Consider the following 24300-nt stretch of genomic DNA (forward strand, 5'->3'; position numbering starts at 1 on the left):
GAACATCATATGAACCAAACTCCCTTCCATAGTCTTCAACTACACTTCATGCTGCCTTGGCAAGGCCACCAGCATAATCAAGGACCTCCTCGTTCATTTTCTGATAGCCATGTTTCAAACTTCAAAGATCTTCATTTAAATGTACCCAAAATATCCCAATATCCTATCCAATCTTGATGCAATTGATCTAATGTTGTTTGATTTTATGATTGGCTTTTTGGCTTTAGTTTCTCAAACTTCCCCATGACATATGATGGCCATTTGGTTCGTTGGTCTACGTTGGTTCCCAGAGCTCTCACATTCCCCAACTTACTTCCCCTGTAACCATTCCCCGGAACCCCGTTCCCTGGAACCCCATTCCCCGCAATGGGTGGCACGGTGGTGCAGCGGTAGAGTTGCTGCCTTACAGCACCAGAGACCTGGGTTCGATCCTGACTACAGGTGCTGTCTGTACGGAATTTGTGACCTTGTGGGTTTTCCCCAGGTGCTCCAGTTACCTCCTGCACACCAAAGACACACAGTTTTATGGGTTAATTGACTTCAGTCAAAATTGTAAAATTGTCCCTAGTATGGAGAATAGTGCCAGTATATGGGAATAGCTGGTTGGTACGGACTGGGTGGGCCAAACGGCCTATTTCCACGCTATATCTCTTAAACTAAATGAAACTAATCTAAATTATTCACTTTTCACTTCCACAAAGCTAATTTTTCCCCTTCTCTCCCTAAACAGACCACACCAGAAATGTTTTTTAAGAAGCCATGTGATTTTCTAACAAAAATAAAACAAATTCTAAACTTTTAAAGTTGGTTAAAAGTTTTAAAGTGCTGTATTCCACGCTTAAAATTCCCATTATTTTTGCTAACTCAGTTAAAGTGAACTTTTAATGATAAAGCTATGGTCTCTTAACTACAGGTGTACAAATGAGTTGTGGTGGTGTGCATCTTGTTGTTGCTTCCGCTTCCTTTATACACTTTCACCAGCAGTGACTGTGAGCAACCAACAGGAAACACAGGTGTGAGTGAGGAAAAATTATTGCAGTCATAACAGACTGAAAGCCATCTTTCGCAGCTCACTATTTAGGCCACGCACTTCGAAATGTTTATGTGTCCCCTATCATGACTAATTTTCTCAGCATTAACATAAACAATATTTGGTGGATGTACCATATAAAATCATATGAAGGCATTGGCTGCATACTGAAATATTTTGCAGTTTCTTTGCAGACAGTGACCCAATTCTGTCTTCCAGATCACAAAGGTTGGACTCAATGTGCCAAATGTAGGAGCATAACATTTACAAAGTTGAAGGAGATATTTCAGACAGTGAATTTTTCCAAACTCTATAAGTTTCACAACCCTGAAAAGACTCCCCAAATAATAATCTGTCGTCCCCCCTTACCTGTACGTCCCTCGCGGTCCGTCCTAATGCTGTGTAACTCCCCACTTACAGTGAAGACACTGATTCTGTACTTTTTGCCAGGCGTCAGGTCATTGAACTTGTATCCCCTGCTGGATGCCGGCACCGACACATTTGATAACATTTGAGTGCCTTGTTCATTCAGGAGTTGCAGAGTGTATCCCTCTTTGATCCCAGAGGCTGGCTGCCAGCTCACTGCCAAGGTACAGGTTGTGTGTTTGTTGTCAACTGATAGATCTGTGACTGAAGCAGGAACTGGAAACACAGAAGAATGATTAGAAATGGATTCAGTTGCTCAGGTTAGATCGTGTTTAAATAATATAGTATTATTGGACACAACATGTTATTGTAACTACGGGACATCCACGAACTCCTACGGACCCGCTACGGACATTCTCTGAGTTCGAATCAGGAGGAAAACTCGGGAGAACTCTTGAATTACCTCGAACAGTGGGACAGGCCCTTAAGAACTAGCTAGTACCAGTCCCTCATTGAAAGTTTATACTTATTAAATTCCTCAAACTTTCTACCAATTATTATAAAATGTATGCCTCTCTCCACCCCCCTCCCCCCCTCCGTTAGTGATTTGTCTGCTATTTAGAGGAATAGGTTGTTTAGCCTCTCATAATTTTATGCACCTCAGTTAAACTTTCCCTCAGTCTCCGCTGTTCTAATGAAAGCCGAGACTGTCTCTCCTCATAACTATAAATCTCCAGCATTTATCATTTCTTGTAAATCACTTCTGCACCTTCTAGTGCAATCACACCTTTTCTGTAGTGTGTTTACCCAAAACGTACACCTCTCACAAGCTCCTGCGTTGTACTGCGTGGCAGTTAGGGCAGGTTTCCTGTATATCTTCCTAACATGATTATCCACCCATTCTACTGCCATCAGGGTTTAGTGGGAATGAATTTCCTAGAAAGCTCTTAGTTACTGACCATCCCCATACCTTGCGTGCCCTTCCCAGCTTTATGACCTCATTTGTCTGGGACTGAACTCCATTTGCCTACCTGCTAATCAGCCCAATTAAATCATTCTGTAGCCTGGAGCATTCCTCCTCACAATGAACCCATTAATAACAAACTTCTTAATTACAGACCCTACATTTGTCCAAATCACTCACATTTACCACAGAAAGTAAAAAGCCTTGTACCGAGCACTGTGAAGCCCCGAAGCAATAACACACTCGTCATTAAAAATTCCACTGATTATTTGACCCAGCTTTCTGCCACTTAACCAGTTTTAACCCAACCTGCCACATCCTTTAGACACTGTAGACATTACCATCACCAAACATTGGTCAAATTCATTCATCTCCATCAAATGTTCTATCCCGAATGCCACGTGTTGCAACCTGAAAAAGGGTGACACAAATTGCTGGAGTAACTCAGCGGGTCAGGCTGCATCTCTGGAGAGAAGGAATAAGTGACGTTTCGGGTCACTCTTATTCAGACCTGAAACGTCACTTATCAGTCTGAAGAAGGGTCTCGATCCGAAACGTCTCCTATTCTTTTTCTCCAAAGACATTGCCTGACTCACTGAATTACTCCAGCATTTTGTGTCTTTCTTCAGTGTAAACTAAACGCCCACCACCCTTTATGTAAAAATAGTTAACCCTTAGGTTCCTAGTTAATCTTTCACCTCTCACCTTAAACCTATGTCCTCTGGTTTTTAATTCCCCTACTCCAAGCATGAGTGTGCATTTATGTGCATACTTTCATAAGTGTAGGAGCAGAATTAGACCATTCGGCCCATCAAGTCTACCCCGCCATTCAATCATGGCTGATCCCTCTTTCCCTCTCAACCCCATTCACCTGCCATTCAAGAAAATTACATTTACCAGATTGCAAGATTGCATTTACCCGATCTATTCCTCTCATTATTTTGTACACCTCTTTAAGATCACCCCTCATCCTCTTGTGCTCTATGGGATAAAGTCCTAGCCTGCTCAACCTCTCCCTACAGCTTAGCCCCTTGAGTCCTGGCAACAACCCTGTAAATAAAGAATGAATGCATTTATTTCAGCTTATGCAACAATAAATAGAGAACATTGGAGTGTGACTTACCAGTGCGTCCAAATGCTGTTAAATTATTATGGAAGCGGCCACTGTTTGACTGAACTAATATGTGGTATAACTCTCCTGTCTCCAGGTCATAGAAGATGTGCTCATGCACATGTTTTGGAACAGAACGAAAAGAGATTTGATGGCCCTCGTGGGATAAGATTACAGTGTAGCTGTCCACATCACCTTCTCCAGGAGACCAATTCACCTTAAGGCCCTTTGTCACTCCACTGTTTGTCACATGGATGCTTTTAACGGCACTTGGCACTACAGGAAGATGCATACGCACAGAAGTATTAGTAGCTGTGTTCATATGTTGTAAACAGCTGCCAAGAAAGATCATTTATTAAATATTTAATGCAAACAGATGTATACATCAGTAGAATAAACTTTACACTTTCTCACAAGGAAAACGTACAAACTCCGCACAGACAGCAACCGTGTTTGGGATCAAACCTGGGTCTCAGGCCCCGTAAGACAGCAACTTTACCGCCGTGCCAGTGTGCCGCCCTTACCTGTTTTACCAATTTTACCTGTTTCCTACCAAGCCAGTTAAAGTGAACAAAATCCCCCCCCTCCAAATTTTTAACCTGTGGTTTATTTAATGTAACTAACCAACAAGAGGAACGTCTTCTCAAGGGCATTTAAGAATAGGGATTAAATTCTGATCTTGACAGGAATGCCCACATTCCATGAGGGGAATTTTCAGAAGGTTTATGAAGATTAGGCAAAAACGCACGCAGCTCTTACCTGTACGTCCCTCAATGAAGGCGGCACGTTGCAGGGCCCCGATCCATGTCGAGACTAAGATCTTGTAGAGACGTCCAGGGGTTAAGGAAGTGAACTGGTGTGCCGTGTTGCTCAGTGTTATTGGAAGGAAAACATTCCTGTCGTTGAAGAGGAGCTGGATCTCGTAACGGTCCACGTCACCAGCAGCCGCTTCCCAGGTCACGTTCAGGGTGTCCGTACTCCTGTCCGCCACGGCCAGGGATCCAACCGCAGCTGGAACTAGTCGCAGTCACATTGGATTTAGTCCGACAAGTTCATTACAACCGGCAACACACGTTAGCAATTGAGCAAAGAAACAAAATGCTGGAAGAACTCAGCGGGTCAGACTCCATTTACACCACTGACTCCATTTATACCTCTCGCTGCCTCGGCAAGGCCACCAGCATAATCAAGGACGAGTCGCACCCCGGCCACTCGCTCTTCTCCCCTCTCCCATCGGGAAAAAGGTATAGAAGTGTGAAAATGAAAATGAATACCTCCCGATTCCGGGACAGTTTCTTCCCAGCTCTTATCAAGAAACTGAACCATCCTACCAACAACTACAGAGCAGTCCTGAGCTACTATCTACCTCTTTGAAGACCCTCGGTCTATCTTTGATTGGACTTTACTGGACTTTGTCTTGCACTAAACATTATTCACATTATATCCTTTATCATGTACCTGTACACCGGGGATGGCTCGATTGTACTCATGTATTGTCTTTCTGCTGATTGGTTAGCACACAACAAAATCTTTTCACTGTACCTCGGTACACGTGACAATGAACTAAACTAAAAAAAACTCAAACTTATCTGTGGAGGGAATGGACAGTGGAGGTTTTGGGGTTGGGATGCTTCTTCAGACTCCGAAGACACTGGGAAGTTCCAGGCTCTGAGTCTGAAGAAGGGTCTCGACCTGAAACGTTGTCTGTCCATTCCCTCCATAGATGCCGCCTGACCTGCTCAGTTCCTCCATCACTTTGTTTTTGCCTAAAGATTCCAGCACCTGCAGTTTGTTGTCTCTACAATAGACAATAGGTGCAGGGGTAGGCCATACGGCCCGTCAAGCCAGCACCGCCATTCAATGTGATCATGGCTGATCATCCACAATCAGTACCCCGTTGCTGCCTTCTCCCCATATCCCCTGACTCCGCTATCTTCAAGAGCCCTATCTAGCTCTCCATTGAAAGTTTCCAGAGAACCAGCCTCCACCGCCCTCTGAGGCAGAGAATTCCACAGACTCACAACTCTCTGTGTGAAAAAGTGTTTGCTCATCTCCGTTCTAAATGGCTTACCCCTTATTCCTAAACTGTGGCCCCTGGCTCTGGACTCCCCAAACATCGGAAACATGTTTCCTGCCTCTAGCGTGTCCAAACCCTTAATAATCTTATATGTTTCAACAAGAAACCCTCTCATCCTTCCAAATTCCAGGATATACAAGACCAGCCACTCCATTCACTCAGCATATGACAATCCTGCCATCCCCGGAATTAACCTTGTGAACCTACGCTGCACTCCCTCAATAGCAAGAATATCCTTCCTCAAATTTGGAGACCAAAACTGCACACAATACTCCAGGTGTGGTCTCATTAGGGCCCTGTACAAATGCTCCTATACTCAACTCCTCTTGTTATGAAGACCAACATGCCATTAGCTTTCTTCACTGCCTGCTGTACTTGCATGCTTACTTTCATTGACTGATGAACAAGGACCCCCAGACTGTCCACACACTGACAATTTCTCTCACAAAAGGAAGGATGTCAGATTCAATGCAAGTCTAGACTTGACTAACATATTAATGCCAAACAACTAAGCATGAGCAAGGTTAAGTTGACTGTGGATTCAGTATACTGTGCTGTGCAATAAACAGAAAGATTTGTACCATGTAGGTACATGAAATGCAAACACACAGCTCCAATGATCAATCTACAGGAAGAGGTAAGGAAAGGCCGCTATTTTCCTACACAAAGTCATTATCTTCAGATACAATTGACAGAAGGTTGTGCTATTAATCAAATGGTGGTCGATGTGTGATGTTGGTAAGTTCCAGACAAAAAAATAGTTTAAATAGGCGACGGAAAACAAAACGAGCATTTCTGTGGATTAACGTTCAATGTTCATAGCACATTACCAACACAGCTGCTAATCATTTTCCACAAATTTGTGGAAAAGGGGATTTGCAAAAGCAAAGCAGAACCCAGCCTTGAACAGTAGGTCTAATTATTCATTTTCCATCGCAGTATATCACAAAGTAGGTAATTGAGCAGATCGGAAACTCAAAAGTACTTAAGGAAGTGCAGGAAGTGAGTTTTTCCCCACATTTTTGTTAATTTTCGGTAAAAGTAGCGAAATTGAGTCTTTTTACAGATGTGCTGGCCTAAGACAACATTCTGCTGACATTTTTCTTGAAAAAGTATTTTGCACTTTTGTGTGTCTTTGGCCTCCCACACAAGAACAGAAGATGAACACAAGGAAACAGTAGCAGGAGTAGGTTACCCTGCCCCCTCAAGCCTGCCCCACCATCCAATATGATCATGGCTGATCTACCTCAAGCCCCAGTTCTGTTGTGCCAGTTTTACATCGTCCTCATATTCCGCCAAACTTTCAAAACTTTCCTTAGCTTTAGTGGTTAAGATGAATATGGTCCAAACTCAGGCAAGTGTAGATGGGGCGTGTTGGTCAGCATGAGCAAGTTGGGCTGAAGGGCCTGTTTCCACACTGTAGGACTCTATGATTCCTCTTTAAACCCCATTTCAAAGTTTAATTTGTTTTGATATTAAACACAGAATTAATTTAAATAACCACATGCCATGATATCTAAAGACTTTATGACCAATGATATATATATTTTTTTACTGTATTAACTGTTACATAAATTTAAAGAGTGCCAAAATACTGCTGCCAGTATCCTAACTCATAATGTACCTCTATTTATGCTGCTTTTACATTGACACCAAGTCCAGCAATATCTCTATTTAAAAATGACCATCCTTGTTTTTAAATCTCATTCTTGTTTTAAACTTTCACCATCTCTCTAGTAGTCATTCTCTGCAGCTTCAAAATGCTACTTGCTACAATCTTGCCCTTCCAAATCTCGCTTCATCAGCGTCATACCTTCCACGCCCTCTCATTTTGCTTGTTCCACCATTAGTTTCAACTCTAAACCTCTGTAACTCTCTCCTCCATCAAGATATTCCTTATGAACAATCCTTCTTTCCCAATAACTCAAAGCTCATCATCAATATTTATTTTCATAACTCCCCTATGGGACACCAGGTACACTTTATTACATTAGTGCTGCTTAAATTGATATTAAAGAACTTAATGTTCTTTAAAACAGTAATTTTCTATTTATTACAGCAGATTTAATGCTTACATGTTCTTCCTGTGGCAAAATCGTGCGTTTCATATTTCCCACTCTTGGTACTAACGGTGATGCTGTAAAGTCGTCCAGGGATTAATTTGAGGAAGATGCATTCGTTTTCAGACTTTGGAACCTCTAAAGTTTTGCTGTAGTTGTAACTGTTCTTGATAATTACGATATAACAGTCAAAATCTCCTGTTGCATCCAGCCATGAGACCTTCAGGTAGTCACTCCTTCCCGAGTTGCTGACTGTGATTCTTTGAACAGCAGAAGGTTCTGTATAAACCAAAAGAGGACATAAGGTCATGTTATCAAAATTATAATGAGCAGCCACTGAGCTTTCAAATTCAGTTTATTGATAAAAGTAGCAATCATGTATTGCATAACTGTACAGTCACCGCCAGATAGTCCTGAATAACATACAAACTGTCTAGACAAACATACTATACTGTTGCATGATAACAGTTTTAATTTGGGAGTCGTTCTGAATGTTAAGAGCAAATTCTCCTCAAAAATTATCTGACTGGATTTAGTTTAATGTAGTTTAGAGATACAGTGTGGAAACAGACTCTTCGACCAACCGAGTCTGCAACAACCATCGATCACCCATACACTAGTTCTATATTATCCCGCTTTCACATTCTATATACAATGAGCCATTAAAAAGCCAATTAACCTACAAAAACCTGTCTTTGGGATGTGGGAGGAAACCAAAGCACCTGGAGAAAACCCACGTGGTCACAGGAGGAATGTGCAAACCCCAGACAGCACCTTAGGTCAGGATCGAACCCGGGTTTCTGGCACTGTGAGGCAGCAACTCTACCATTAAGTCACGATGGTGCTTTTAAAGAAGTGAGGCAAGTGTGTAGACTGGTGGATGACACCAACATTGGTGGTATAGTGGACAGTGAAGAAGGTTGTTGAAGGTTACAGCAGGACGTAGCTCAACTGGGAACGTGAGCAAGAGGATGGAAGGGAATTTAGCTCAGACAAGTTTGAAAGAATGAATTTTGGAAAGTTAAACTAGCGCAGGACATGCACAGTGAGTGACCATGTCCTGGGGTGTGTTCTTGTACCATTTCCACGTCCAAAGACTGAGTTCTGCCAAGCCTTTGGGCCTTCCAAGCAGGCACTGTGCCCGTGGCACCTCCGTGATGGGTCAAAGGCCTCTTTCTATGCCGTACAGTGCTATGATTCTGACTCTAAGGGTGTGACAGAGAAATTAAATGTGTGGACATTGATACTGGGGGTGATGGAGAGGGAGATGGGTTTGCTGATCATTTGTCGCACCACGTGGCTTGTCAATGGAGCTACAATCTGTAAGCTCACTAGGACAACAAAAGATTACCAATGGAAAACAGCGTGCAGCTTTTCTAAGATCCAGACCAGTCAAGGATATCAACATTGAAAATATTTAAAATCTTCTTTCCCTTTGACACACCAACAGCACGCGAGAGTCTACATTGCCACCACAAGGGAAAATTTGAAGGTTAACATTTCAAGAATTACTTCTCAAACAAAAAGTGAATGATGTACACACGCAACACACAGACCAACATTATTTGGAGTACTATAAATAACGACGTACTTGTCCTCTCGTGAGTGGCCGTGTGATTTTCATAATTTCCGCTTCGGGTGGTTACGGTCACATTGTACAGCCTTCCAGGGGTAAGTGACCTGAAGGGAACCTCAAAGATGGTTTTGGGTACAGCGTGAGACTGGACAACTTTCTCACTGTGGGACAGGGTAACGAGGTAACTATCCACATCGCCTTTTGCTGGCAGCCAGGAAACCAGAAGGTAATCATTGTGGCCATGATTATTTGCCATCACACTGGGCACGCTTGACGGAACTAAATACAATGGGAAGAGAAAAATAATGCAAATAATATTACAGTTAACTTGTTATCTCTTACATCAATCACCCTTACATTGATGTGCAGCTACATTGCATTTTGTGCAGGGGTTGCATTCTTCAAAAGCAGCACCTACCTCAAAAACGTGTAAATTAAACATATACGCAACTGCACTGCCAGACGTAACTTTAAGCACATTATTTCAAAAATACCAGCGCATAAATTAGGCGTTGGCATTAATTAAACAAGCACTTTGTTCCAAAAATGCACAAATAATCATGCGTAAAACGCAAGGTGCAGATACTCCTGCATTATTGTTCTCATCATTTGTATCTGGGGGATTCAGAATTTGTACGTTGTGGCACAAAAAATAATTTAGTACCCTCAAGTGCAAACTAACCTGTCATAATTTGAGTGTATTAATTAATTGTAAGGTATTTTCTGAAACCACAAAACTATTTAGCTTGCAATTGTATAATCTATAGATGATCAAATGAATTAGGGGCTAAAGTTCACCACTGGATTGAATGGCTCTGCAGTTACATAGCAACTTGCATTCTACAGTTCATGCATATCGATAACAATTCTTTGTTTGTCTTTCCATCTTACCAGATCACCAATTGGAGATGCTGTGGGTGATTTGACAGTTTAATAAGAATTGGGATGCAGACTAGAAGATAAATTATTTGTACAGTACTGGGAATTAAATTAAATGGATAGCTGTAGTACATAGCTGGCACACGATTGATAAGGTGAACGTCCTTATTCTACCTTGTATATTTGAATGGTTTTATAAAAGCTGTAAACTTCCCCATCCATGTATCTCATTTCCACATTGTGCAGTCAATTTAACAATGAAGCTAAGGCAGGGAAAGGTTTTATGTTCTTCTATTGTCCAACGCTGTTCTTACCTGTTCTTTCTTCAGCTAATGATTGCCTTGAAGGGATCCCACCACTAATAGTGGTGACAACTACAGAGTACAACCCTCCAGGTTTCAGAGAATGGAACACGTACTGATTAGTTTCACTCGAAACACTTTCGTTCTTGATGACAATGTTTTCGTGAATGAGGTGGATCTGGTAACTGTCGATGTCCCCAGTGGCCCTGGTCCAGCTGGTGTGTAGGCTGGTGGTCATGGCCTGGTTGGTCACATGGAGGTTAGACACCTGAGCAGGAACTGAAGCAAAGATAAAACAATAAGATTTGTTTTGTCCACCCCTCCATCTACCTATTCTAGCTTTCTCCCCCATTTTCAAAAGTGTATAGCTCTTAGGGCTAAGGGAATCAAAGGATATGGGGGAAAAGCTGGAATGGGGTACTGATTTTGGATGATCAGCCATGATCATATTGCATGGCTCGAAGGACCAAATGGCCTACTCTTGCACCTATTTTCTATGTTTCTATGAACTGCAATTGATCTGAAGAAGGGTCTCCATCTGAAATGTTGCCTATCCATTTCCTCCCTAGATGCTGCCAGACCTGCTGAGTTCCTCCAGCACTTAAATATTGTGCTTTGCTCAATGTTTGCTCCAAAGAAAAACAAAGTTGCCTTACAAAATAAACCACGAGGAGCACTGGTGCTGCTTAATTTTATAAATTTGTGATCGATCTTAAATGTAATCATAAAACTAATATAAATTATAAATAATATTTAAGAGGAGCAGGGCACAGAGGCGCAGTGATAGAGTTGCTGCCTTACAGCGTCGGAGATCCCGGTTTGATCCTGACTATGGGTGCTGTCTGTATGGAGTTTGTATGTTCTCCCTGTGACCGTGTGGGTTTTCCGCGGGTACTCCAATTTCCTCTGACAACCAAAGACGTGTAGGCTTGTAGGTTAATTGGCTTCTATAATTTGTCCCTAGTGTGTAGGATGGATGATCGCTGGTCTGCATGGCCTCAGTGGGCCGAAGGGCCTGTTTCTACACTGTATCACTAAACTAAACCTGTGTGATACCATTTTTGGTGAGCGTGATAACCAACCTGTCCACAGATGGTTCCTAAAACAGCAAAGTGATAATGAGTTTATAATCTGTTATAGTGCAGTAGAGCTTAATATTGGCCAGGAAGTATTACACTGCTCATTTCTGACATATAGTAAAATGTGAGACGTAGGTGAGAAATATCTTGTAGCACGGTTATATTTTCCAAATTAACACAATTTGCATCAAGGCAGAGGGACAATAGTACAGAACCAATTCTACTTTACCTGTCCTTGCCTCCACTGAAGTGGATTTGCTTAAATCACCACTGATGGTGGTTACAGTAATGGTGTACTTCCGTCCAGGCACCAGACTGGTAAAGCTGCACTCCTTGGCCTCTTTGGCTAAACTTTTATTCATTGCTGCTCTTTTTGTGTCCTTTAATGATACAAGGTGCCTCTCCAGCTCAGTCACAGGTGTTGTCCACGTTACAGCGAGTGTGGATTCATCCACGTGCTTAATTCGTAGATGAGCGACTGCCTGAGGTGCTGTTCAATTAAAGTGAGAAGAGAGGTTCATTTTTATAGCTCGATTGAAAATCAAAATAGACCATGCTTTTTAAACTCTTTCTAAGAGTTATATCGTACAGAAGCAAAAAAGAAATCCCTTTTGTTGAATAACATCATTTATAATTTCCTTTGCCAATTTCAGCTCCAATTGATTGAATGAAATGTTAGATCCTAAACTTTGCTGTTCACTCTGTGTTTGCAGTTCAAGTACATTGTCAGTTCTAGCTGATCAGTTTCCTTTATAATGGGACAGTTTGGGGGATAAACTATTTTGTGTGATTTTTCTATTCCCACACAACCATGTGCAGTTCCAAATCAGGAAGAGTAGTCAGTTATAATCCATTGCAGAGGTCTTCAAAGCATGGATGGAATGAAGACTTTCACAGAAGAATGAATGGTGATGCCCTGTGCTCTGATCAGCATTGATAAAGATTTTTCTAAACTTTTACTCTTCAATTGCTAATTCAAACTGCTATCAGAGCGATGAAAATAAGGCATATGTAAAATAACATTCATATCAAATACATGCATGACAATTCAAGGAAGACTATTACAATAGCTCCAGTAGATATGGAATAGTTTAGATTATTCCCTTTAACACTAAGATGATGATCTGCTTATGGTGGTAAAAGTTTTAGTTTAGTTTAGAGATAGTGTATGAAAACAGGCCCTCCGGCCCATCAAGTCCATGCCGACCATTGATACACTAGTTCTATGTCCCACACACTAGGGGCAATTTACAAAAGCCAATTAACCTACAAACCTGCACATCTCTGGAATGTGGGAGGAAAGCGGAGCACCTGGAGAAAACCCATGTGGTCACAGGTGTATCGCACAAACTCCGCGCAGACAGGCCCATAGTCAGAATTGAACCTGCGTCTTTGGCGTTGTTTGGCGTACTTTAAGAGCAACAAAAATCTCATAAAGCAGAGACAAATTCTTTTTTTTTTTAATTTAAATTTTTTTTTAATTAGAAGTAAATACAATAATATGGTACCATAGGTACCTAGTATATATTGGCATGTTACAATTCATGTACAGCTTCTTCTTATTTTTATTTTAACATAAAAAGGTGACAGAAAAAGAATAGAAAAGAAATAGAGAAGTGTGTGATATCAGAAAGTGAGAAAAGAAAAATTAGAAAAGAAAGAAAATGAAGAGAAAAGAAGCAGAGGTAGAAAGCAGAAGAATAAAAGAGAGATAGCTATTTATTATTCTTGACCACCATTCACCCAGTCCTGAAACGGATCATTTCTACGTTCGTGTTGCACCATGTGCTTCTAAGAAGTCGACAAATGGAGACCAAATCCTTTGGAATTGGTCTACTTTGTCTGTTAGGAGGAGCAGAGACAAATTCAAGATAACATTTTGTGTGTTGACAAGTTATAGCATAATTTTGCCAGCTTTTATCAGGCAAGTATGATGCTTTTACATTATTGAGTACTAAACATAAATCAATAAGCTATGCATTCAGAAAGCTTTCTTATTAAAACACACAATTAGTTATTTCAATTACCCCAACTAAATTGAAAGTTAAAACAAAAACTGCAGTTGCTGCAAATATGATATAAAACAGTAAATACTGCAAATATGATATATAAACAATCAATAATTCTGTTTGTTTTTCCAATGTTGTCGCCTGACCTATTTGAGTGTTTCATCAGATCATAAGTCATGGGAACAGAATGAGACCATCTGGCCCATCGAGTCTACTCCACCATTCAATCATGGCTGATCTATTGTTTCCTCTCAATCCCATTCTCATACACAGTGGTGGGGGCCTGGCACATATTGCCTGGGATGGTGATGGAGGCACATACGATAGTGGTGTTTATGAGGAATAGAGGGACAGGGATCAAGCACAGGCAGATTAAGATCAGTTTAACTTGGCGTCATGTGTGGCATAAACATTGTGTGCGTGTGGTTTTATGTTCTATGTAAAATATAAAGTTAGGATGAATCTTTCTGAACTATTTCTTTATCATAGATTTCTTACCAGTTCTCGCACTGCAAAATGCCTTATTTTGCTGCAGTCCACTTTTCACAATGACCACGGCTTCATACAGTCGTCCAGGGATGAGTCCTATATCCTTGATCTCATATTCTCTGACATATTTCTCCACTGAGATATTCAGCACAACAGAAGATTGGTTGAGGAGCTGAATATGGTAACTTTCCCAATGTCCAGCAGGGGGCAGCCAGCTCACTCTCAAGGAGTTTGTAGAGCCATTGCTTGTCATCACCAAGTTTGAGACGGGACTGGGAACTGTAATAAACAACAACCGCTGGTCAAAGTTTGACTTCATTTATTAATGACTGATTATGCAAGTACAACTTCTTTACTATTTCAACAAAAATAATAATATTGAAGAAGTCAATTTTATATGGTGACTGACATATTCCTCAAGGCATTTTATGTAGTCACTGAAAAAATGATGGCCAATTTAGGCAGAGAGAACTCTTAAATGAAATGATATTTTGATATAATATTATCAGAAACTGCTGGAAATGTTCAGCAGGTCCTGCAGTATCTATGGCGAGAGAGACAGATTCAATACCTCAGGTTCATGGCCTTTCATCAGATTGTGCGAGTTCACTCCATTTCTCCACCATAGATACCGTCTAATTCTAATCCATTGACTATTTACAACATTTTTAGTTTTTTTAATTTCTGATTCCCAAGTAGAGCACCATTTTTTGCTTTTCAATTACTGCGTTTTGTTGATGTTGCTCATGAAGAGATCTGTCCAATCTTCTTTGTATAACATAATAGAGAGGAAGATTGGACTTTATTGCCTTCTATCACAGTGGGGAATGTGTGGAATCCACAGTGGTGGATGTTTATGTTAACTTTTATGTAGATATGTGTCTTGTTGCTTTTTTTTAGTATGGCTGTATGGTAAATCGAATTTCACTGTACCTTAATTGGTACATGTGACAATAAACTGACCAATATATATTTAATATATGAATAAAGCTGTCAAACACATACAACAACACGTCAACATTTAAGATACAAATCCTTTGATTATCATGACAGTTTGAGAAGTTTCAATCAAAATATTAAAGGTGGACAAAAATGCTGGAGAAACTCAGCGGGTGAGGCAGTATCTATGGAGCGAAGGAAATAGGCAACGTTTCAGGTCGAGACCCTTCTTCAGACTCCTTCAATCAAAATATTAATCTATCTTTGCCATATTCAGTTGGTGTGCATCTTTTTTTACAGTCGTCTAATATTAAATGTACAGGAAAATCAAAATCCATGACATGTGAGGAGTGTTTTGCAGTCAGTTTAATTACAGTCCCACCACCCCATGGTGTACAACTTCGCTGATCATCAACATCAGCAACCTTAATATGTTAATGCAGAAGCAATAACGTCTGAGGTGTTAGATTTGCAAAGAAAACCTGGATGACTCAACAGCTTGGGGAATGACAGATGGGATTGACAGACTGGTAAACCACCATCTGCAGTTCCTTATTTCTAGATTTGCCCAAGTGTTGCACATGTGGTACTCGAGTCATAGTCATAAAATCCAACATTGCACATTGACCATTGGATGGTTTGTCTGTGAGAACAGGTCAGAGACTGAATATTCGCCAATATCTGGCTCCTCTCTAGATTCTTTAACCCTACAATCTACTAGCCACGAAACCAGCAGTGAGTTGGAATGCTCTCCATTGCAGTATTTGGAGTCATCCGTGCAGTTCTGGTCACCATATTGCAGGGACATGTGCAGGCAGAAAAGAGTTGGTCTTGGCATCAAGTTCAGCACAGACATTGTGGGCTGAAGGGCCTGTTCTTCGGTGTATTGTTCTATATTCTATAATCTATGCAGCTGCAACAATATTCAGAAATTCAACACTGTCCAGGACTAGGTAGCCCACTTGATCAGTACCCACATTTATAAGAAACGTCTGCATCCAAAATGTTGTCTGTCTATTTTGCTCTACAGATGCTGCCTGACTTTCTGAGTTCTGCCAGTATTTTGTGTTTTGCTCAAGAATACAGCATCTCAGTCTCTTGTGTCTTTGGAAAACTTCCGCAACAGCCTGAGAACACCTGTCCTCTAGTGTCCCCCAAATTCATGTTTACAGCTGCCACCCGTGCAGTGTGTAGTCTATGCAGATATTTGCCCTGGAGTCTTTGGCACAACACTCAACAACTAGAATGATTAGAACAGCAAGTGTAAGGGAACAATAACAATTGAAAAAACATCCAGAGCTGGAGATATGACAACCATTACTGGCTGTCACTGGGTTAGAATCCTGGCAGAATTATCCCCACCATCCTTTATTTTGAACAGCTGTGATTCAATAAGGCTTCCCTCCATATCTTCTACAGGACAACTCGAGATGTGTAATTAATATTAGCATTTCCAACCATGTCCACAGTCCAGCAATGATTAAGAAGCAACAGCATAGAAATGCATTATCTTTAGTAACATAGAAAACAATTATAGTAACATAGCGAATGCTCCCCATCTCTCAGTTATTATTTCACGGAGGATCTTACCGGTTCTGCCGCTACCTGCAGCCACTGCCTTCTGGTCTCCTCTCTTGGTGACAATAGTAATGTCATACATCTGGCCTGGTGTCAATCCTTGAAAGGCAGCTTCCTGTGCACTTGGCTGTAGTGTCTTGGTTTCTATCATTGATCCGAAGTAAAGCAGGGATACATCATACAAGTCCACATCTCCCACAGCTCTCCTCCAGGAGACCAGTAGACTGGTCAGGCTGCCATTATTGGTCACCGCCACAAAGGTGACCTTTTCTGGGGCTGAAATCAAGAAAAGGATCATTGCAGCATTTAACATAGAACAAGTGGGGATATATAATGGGAAAGTGGTGTATGCTGTGTGCAGTAAATAACCTGCAAATCACATTGGTTCTCAAGCAAATAATAGTGTTTCCACTTCATATTCTATAAATTCTATGCATTTACTATTTACTTTAGCTTTTTGAAAAATCACTTCTATAAGACGCATAATAAATGCGTTTGCTTTCATAAATTTTATATTACAGACATTTTATTATTTCCCATAAATTAAAAGTTCAAACCCAAAAGATTAATGTTAACAGCCGAATTACTAAAGTAGCCCGTGTAGGAAAGAACTGCAGATGCTGGTTTAAATTGAAGGTAGACACAAAATGCTGGAGTAACTGAGTGGGTCAGGCAGCATCTCTGGAGAAAAGGAATGGGTGACGTTTCTGAAGAAGGGTCTCGACCCCTGAAACGTCACCTGTTAAAGAAATCTGCTGATTTTAATCCGGACACGACATTTTCATTCTTAAGGAGGAGATCGGCAAACACTTTTGGAGTTTTTGTTCAAATTAAACAAATTTGCAATCAGAAAAGAACCATTTCTGCTTGATTTTGAATCTGAAGAGGACACATGGGGCCGGGCGAGGTAGAGGGCAGAAGAACACAGGCCAGAAACATCCTCAGTGATACCAGACACATGGGATCACACCCTCGCCCTGACCACATACAGTGCAATCTCACAACTTTTGAAACTGCAATTCGACCCACTTGCTTTGGAAGTCTTGAACTTGATATCCAGTGGTTTGGATTTGTTTTGTTTTGTTTTATTTTGGCAATTAATATTAGCATTAATTTTGATGAGTTTAGCGGCAAGTGTAGTCAGCGATATAACTCGTGTTCTGTCTGATGGCCATCAAATCCAGCCCAGCATCTGATTCCGAATTGTACACAACTGCGGTCCAACTTTAGTAGAATTATGCGTTTAATTCCAGGTGACCGGAATCAGATGCCGCATTGTTTTGGCTCCACGCAGTTTTTATTGCTGCCGACTATTTTTAAAATATATATAATTCACTGCCTAACTACCTTGGACAGTAATACACGTCTTTACCAGTGTATAGTGACCATTATCCAGCACTGAATATATTTAGAAACTAGGAACTGCAGGTGTTGCTTTACACAAATGGACACAAAGTGCTGGAGTAACTCAGCGGGTCAGGCAACATCTCTGGAGAACATGGATAGGCGGCGTTTCTGGTCTGGACCCTTCTTCAGAACTGTTTACATTCACATTTGTTTATTTAAAAAAAGTAACACTTTTGTTAAGCCTATACAGTTCATAAACATATAAAGAAAACAGTTTTTAATCAAAAAAACGAATTCACCTCTGTGGCATTATAGGCCACATTCATTTAGAGCGCTCTATGATCTTTGATTTAGAGTACTCGAATGTTTGAAGAAGGGTCTCGACCCGAAACGTCACCTATTATTTTTCTGCAGAGATGCTGCCTGTCCCGCTGAGTTACTCCAGCTTTTGCAGTACCTTCCTACACATACATATATTTCACTCCATTTAAAGTTGGATCGCCACTCATCTCTCTAGTACTTTGTCCCTGCCCTTTAGACATTCACCACGTGGTGGCGAAAGAAGAATATTTCTCTCGTTACCTGTCTGCACGGCTCTGGAGGTGGAATTTTCTAGTCTTGCCGCCACACTGATCATGGTGAGATTGTAGAGCCTCCCGGCTGTTAATCCAGTGAACGTGTAGCTGTTTGTCAGATTGGAGACAGTGTACTTCTGAACCGTGGTCTCTTTGTAGCCTAGCGACAGCAGGAAACTGTCCACCTTGCCCGGGCCAGGGACCCACACCACCGAGACACTGTCCGGCTTGCTGGAAATCTGCACATCCTTCACCCTGGAGGGAGCTGAAGAGAGCAAGGATGGTTAAACCAGATCGTCGTTGTTTCATCTGAGTGAACAATGGCATATTAGACACGAATATCCTCTCACAACTGAAAAATGCCGGTAATATTCAATAGATCGGGCAGCATCTCTGGAGATGGAAACAGAGTGAACGTTTCAGATCTCCACTTGGTGAGAATTCAGGCGTATTCCGATATTTCCCCCCCTCAGATTTCCAACATCTGCAGCGTTTTGCCTCTGTATCCTAATAATATGGTTGTTATTAATAACCGAGGTTATGGGATGTTGGATGTGAGTATTGAAATTGCTGTTGCAAAATCCAGTGACTCTAAAAGACAAATTGTGTGGTTCAGGGGGACAGGCGATTCACCAGTCACCAAGACTATATCTAGAGGGGACGGCAACAGTGAAGGGTCTGTATCCCATTTCACCGAAACACAGTCGTACATGGATGCAGAGAAGCAAAGAGTGGAACCGTTTCTGTGTTTATTGAGAAGGATAAATGCGCGACTGTTGTCCATGTATGTGTTAACTCGCTGGGCATAAAAACCTAAGATTGGAGCATTCTGCTTCTCCAACGGCCATGGCCTTAGCTGACCATGGATGAAACTATTGGTATTTTAACACCACAAAACGTTTTGGTTTGAAAAAGACCAAAACCCAATGCTCCTTCAGTTTTATCAATCAAACTGCGGGGCTGGAAAGACACAAAGTGCTGGAGTAACTCAGCAGGTCAGACAGCATCCCTGGATAACATGGATAGGTGACCTTTTGGGTCGGGGAAGCACCCCAAACCTTACCTATCAATGTTCTCCAAAGACAGTGCCGGATCCTCTGTTACTGCAGCGCTTTGTATCTTTTCTTGGCAAACCAGCATCTGCAATTCCTTGTTTCTACAAACTATTGGTTGGATGCTTATGAATCAATTATTCTACAACATGTCAATGGGACATATTCTATCATGTTCATTACCTGCTATTTAAATTTAGATAGCAGATACAAAAAATGTGTGCAAGAAGGAACTGCAGATGCTGGTAAACACCAAAGATAGAGACAAAATGCTGGAGTAACTCAGTGAGTCAGGCAGCATCTCTGGCGAAAAGGAATAGGTGATGTTTCGGGTCAAGATTCTATTCAGAAATAAAAATATTTGATACTTATTTGGAATAGATAGGGTAAATGCACAGAGTCTTTTACCCAGAGTAAGAGAATCAAGAACCAGAGGACATAGTTTTAAAGTGAGGAGGGATATATTTAATAGGGTGGTAGGTATATGGAACGAGCTGCAGGAGGAGGTAGATGAAGCAGGTACTATCACAATCTTAAAGAAACATTTAAACAGGGAACATGGATACATATTCTCAGAGGGATATGGGCCAAACAGAGGCAGGTGGGAAAAGAGTAGATGGGGATGTTGGTCGGCGTGGGCAAGTTGGGCTGAAGGGCGCTGTATAACTCTATGATTCAAAGACATACACAAAGTATCAGTTATCGAATATTCCTGCATCTGATTTCACACGTAAATCCACAGCACTTCTGTTTTCGTGGGATTGGCACTTACTTGTGGATCCAAAGGTTTTTGGTCCTTCGCAACTCCTGTTTCCAGAGGTCACCTTTATGGTGAAGCTGTACCGAGTGCCCGGCGTCAATCCCAGGAAAGTGGCCTCGCTCCTGGGGGAGCTCCCTGGGATGTGGAGGATCTGTGTGTCTCCACTGCCTTCCCCAAATAACCTAACCTCATACACATCCACATTCCCGGGCGATGGAGTCCAAGAAACCTGGAGGCTGGTGGAAGTTGTTCTATTTTTGATCACTTGGAAGTTTTGGGGCGGTTTTGGATCTAAAATATTTCAACAAAATCAAGATGGGGTTAAATGAGACATGTAGAAATTAAACGCTTCAAATCCTGCAAATCACACTCTCTCTTTTATTGTCCAGTGTCATATCTATTTGTTTTTCTCCTCACTATTCCATTCTGATCAATTTATTTCCAACTTTTATTTACACTGTGTGTATGTGGTGTGTGATATGTGTGCGTGTGGTGTGTGATTTGTGTGTGTGTGTGACGTGTGTGAGTGTGTGTGTGTGTGTGTGTGTGTGTGCGTGTGTGTGTGTGTGAATGTGTGTGGTATGTGGTGTGTGTGTGTGTGATGTGTGTGTGTGTGAGGTGTGAGGTTGCGTGTGGGTATGTGTGTGGATGTGGTGTGTGTGTGTGCCGTGTGCGTGTGTGTGGTGTGTGTATGAGTGATGTGTGTTTGCATGTGTGTGTGGGTGTGTGTGTGAGGGTGAGGGGGGGGGGGGCTAACAATGAAGATCCAGGCCAATAACATGTTGTCAGTCCAAGGTATGCTGTGTCTTTGTAGATACAGAACAAAGATAGTGCAAAATTATTCTGTATATTAAACCTGCACTGAGTATGAGCAAGGATTTAATTGGCCATCAAAGCAGAGTTAATACGACACCGAAATAGTGAATAATTATAAATCACAGCATTGAAGCAAACTTGTAGAGCAGCACTGTATAATCTGACATTGTGCAAAGGACGTGCCCAACTAAAGCACATTCAAGGGTAGCAAGATTGCAGTCCTTTTTGAATCCACGGTATCTTTATTTTTTATTTAGGCAACCCCACAATATGAAACAAAACATATAAGAACTATTTACTCACATACACTTATCTCATTCACTACCCGATTATTTTCCTGAATACCTCCTGTTTAACCTTATTGAAAAATATGATCTATAAAATTACACCACCAGATCATACACCTACTCTATCTGTAATGTTGTATTTCTCTGTATTGATGTATTTGTGTCTTCTGTTTAAACACTACTGCATGTAGTGCTGCTTTATTAATATAAAATGATAACAACAGTAAATTGACCAGCTCACAACAAAGGGTAGCTTAATCAATGATCATTTTCATTTGGACACCAACTTGGGTTTTCACGGGAAAGCTTATTGAGGATAACTGTGTTTTCAACTCAGATTAGTGCAACATCTAAGGGTGCATATTTCTTGAAGGATGTGTTTTTTTAAATTAAGGAAATACTTTTGCTGTTGCATTATTAAGGAAACAGACAGTTTAACACTGAAAAACCCACACATTTCCTGCTTTTTTCTCTAATTATCCGGTAGATTATATTTAAAATTAATAATTCTTTCAGGTTTCAAACCCTTCAAGTAAAATGTTGCTCCGATCTTTTGTATGATCACCCCCCCCCCCCCCCCCCCCCCCCCCCCCCGTGCTTTCTGCGCGATATAGCTTTGATTAATCTATATGTTAGGAGTAAGAATGAATTTATCAGGCATGCAGTTATTGCCCAAAGATATTGCTTCCTAATATAGATTACAGATATACAGTTTTCTATTGAAGAGAACGTTTTGTATCTGAAAATTTTGATAAAGGGCATGAACTTGATCACATTACTAGGAACATAGTTTTTAATGTGTAGGAAATAACTGCAGATGCTGGTTTAAATCGAAGATAGACACAAAATGCTGGAGTAACTCAGCGGGACCGGCAGCATCTCTGGAGAGAAGGAATGGGTGATGTTTCAGTTCGAGACGCTTCTTCAGACTGATGGTTTTTAATCACTGGAGTAAATTAGATTGAAAAATGTCAAAAATATACATCACCAGAAACATTATTTCATAATAATTAATAGCAAACTTAAATTAATAGAATGGAGCCGTTTAATTTCTTTTTCCAGCAGTAAATCCAAAAGTTCGATGTGTTTGTGATATCATTGAAGTGTAGCGATGTTATTATTGTGTATCTTGAATAACAGAATATAATAATCCTTTATTAAGTACTGCTTAAGCCCAGCACCACAGTCAATGCGGGTGAGTTCCACAGATTTAGGTTTGCGTGCTTCGAAGGCTCAGTTGGGAAGCACATTACTTATCTAATCTCTTGGCCACAAAAATTAAACACTTGGACCTTTTTAACATCCGTTAGAACAAAGGAACAATGTGTTTAGGAACTGGTGGGTCACAGACACTCCTGGCTGGATTCAACTTTAAGCCATTGTTGCATATTTAGGTATTGGCCTTTCTCCAGTAATATCAGCACCGTTCCATTCTGCTTTGCCATTAACATCTGTATGCACTTGTATGGCCTAAATAAAGGTCCATTGTTAATTAAGACTGCCAAAGTACAGTCCCAAAGGGGAGGTGAGATTTAAAATGTTCCTCTCAAAAACAGGTTTGGTCTTTGAAATTCAACAAAGTCCGACATATTTAAATGGATGTTTGTTAAAGAAAAAACTAGGGATCTACTGACAACCTTATTCTTGAAAGATTCTTGTTAGAGCTAGAGCATGGGAACAGGTCCTTCGACACACCAAGTCCAAGCCAACTATTGATCACCCGTTCACACTAGTTCTATGTTATCCCACTTTTGCATCCATTCCCTACACAATAGGAGTAATTAACAGAGGCCAATTAACCTACAGTCCCATATGTCTTTGGCATGTGGAAGGAAAGAGCTATTGACTGATTCACTTGGTACTGATCACATTTGAAGCAACAGCCTACCTGGTTCAGTGTATCTTCAGTACTGAGGTCTTTACATAGAAACATAGAAAGCTGGTGCAGGAGTTGTTAATATGAGCCTCCACCCTACTCCACGAATCATGATGATCACGGCCAAACATCCAAATTCAGTACCCTGTGTCAGATTTCTACCCATATCTCTTGATTCTTCTAGCCCAAGAAAAATATCCAACTTCTTCTTAAATATAAGTTATACGGGAGCAGAATTAGACCATTCGGCCCATCAAATTTATTCCGCCATTCAATCTTGGCTGATTTCCCAATTCTCCTGCCTTCTCCCCATAATCCCTGACACCAGTACTAATCAAGAATTTGTCTGCTTTTAAAATATCCATTGACTTGACCTCCACAGCCTTCTGTGGCAATTAATTCCACTGATTCACTGCCCTCCGACTAAAGGAATTTGCCTTCAAAATATATTTAACAATTTGACTTCAATTACCCTCTTGGTAGAGAATTCCAGTGATTCTTTGGGAGATGACATTTCTCATCTCAATCTTAAATAGGAAGACTGTTATCCTTTAATTCCAACAATTGTGTTATTCAATCTTGGTGACATGTTTCAAAAGCATCAAATAACTAAGAGTTTTCCATTTACTTTAAGATTCTTGGAAAACGTGTTTTAAAGTTATTTCTGCAAGATATTGAATAAAAAGTAAAGAAATTGGCTCTGAATGAAATAAATATTATACTTAAAAAGAAATCCATCTATTTATCTCAATTTTTTTCATTTTTCAGAAATACTCATTTCTCTGCTGCTTTCTTAAAAATTTGAATAGATTCAACATGTCACTGAATACTCCAGCAAACGTCTACAGATGCACGGTAGAAAGCATCCCGCCTGGTTGCATCATGGGCTGGTGCGGAACGCAGTCCGATCCAACATGGGCACAGCTATCTCCACCATCAAGAGCATCAACATGAGGCGTTGGCTCCAGTAGGCAACATTTATCGTCAAGACCCCCAACCATTCAAGGCATGCCCACGGCTTGCTGCTACCACCCAAACAGGAGCTACCAAAGCTTGAAGATGCCCACCACCAACTCAGGAATGGCTACTCTCCTGCAACTATCAGGTTCTTGAACCAACCTGCACAAC

General features: G+C 41.0%; 1 protein-coding gene across 3 annotated transcripts in view; it reads right to left on the bottom strand.

The window, feature by feature from the left end:
* ptprb (protein tyrosine phosphatase receptor type B) overlaps nucleotides 1-24300 on the bottom strand; it is an 88374-nt gene that overhangs the window by 37788 nt on the left and 26286 nt on the right. For all 3 annotated transcript variants that reach the window (XM_033038168.1, XM_033038169.1, XM_033038170.1), the window contains 11 exons: nucleotides 20206-20484; nucleotides 18389-18646; nucleotides 16472-16735; nucleotides 13952-14221; nucleotides 11674-11934; nucleotides 10378-10644; nucleotides 9200-9463; nucleotides 7624-7887; nucleotides 4231-4488; nucleotides 3484-3747; nucleotides 1400-1672 (listed from right to left, as the gene is read on the bottom strand). In XM_033038168.1, coding sequence (XP_032894059.1) covers nucleotides 1400-1672; nucleotides 3484-3747; nucleotides 4231-4488; nucleotides 7624-7887; nucleotides 9200-9463; nucleotides 10378-10644; nucleotides 11674-11934; nucleotides 13952-14221; nucleotides 16472-16735; nucleotides 18389-18646; nucleotides 20206-20484 — 2922 coding nt within the window. The remainder of the gene's footprint in view (nucleotides 1-1399; nucleotides 1673-3483; nucleotides 3748-4230; nucleotides 4489-7623; nucleotides 7888-9199; nucleotides 9464-10377; nucleotides 10645-11673; nucleotides 11935-13951; nucleotides 14222-16471; nucleotides 16736-18388; nucleotides 18647-20205; nucleotides 20485-24300) is intronic.

This window comes from Amblyraja radiata, chromosome 19, assembly GCF_010909765.2.
Source record: "Amblyraja radiata isolate CabotCenter1 chromosome 19, sAmbRad1.1.pri, whole genome shotgun sequence".
Taxonomy (NCBI): Eukaryota; Metazoa; Chordata; class Chondrichthyes; order Rajiformes; family Rajidae; genus Amblyraja; species Amblyraja radiata.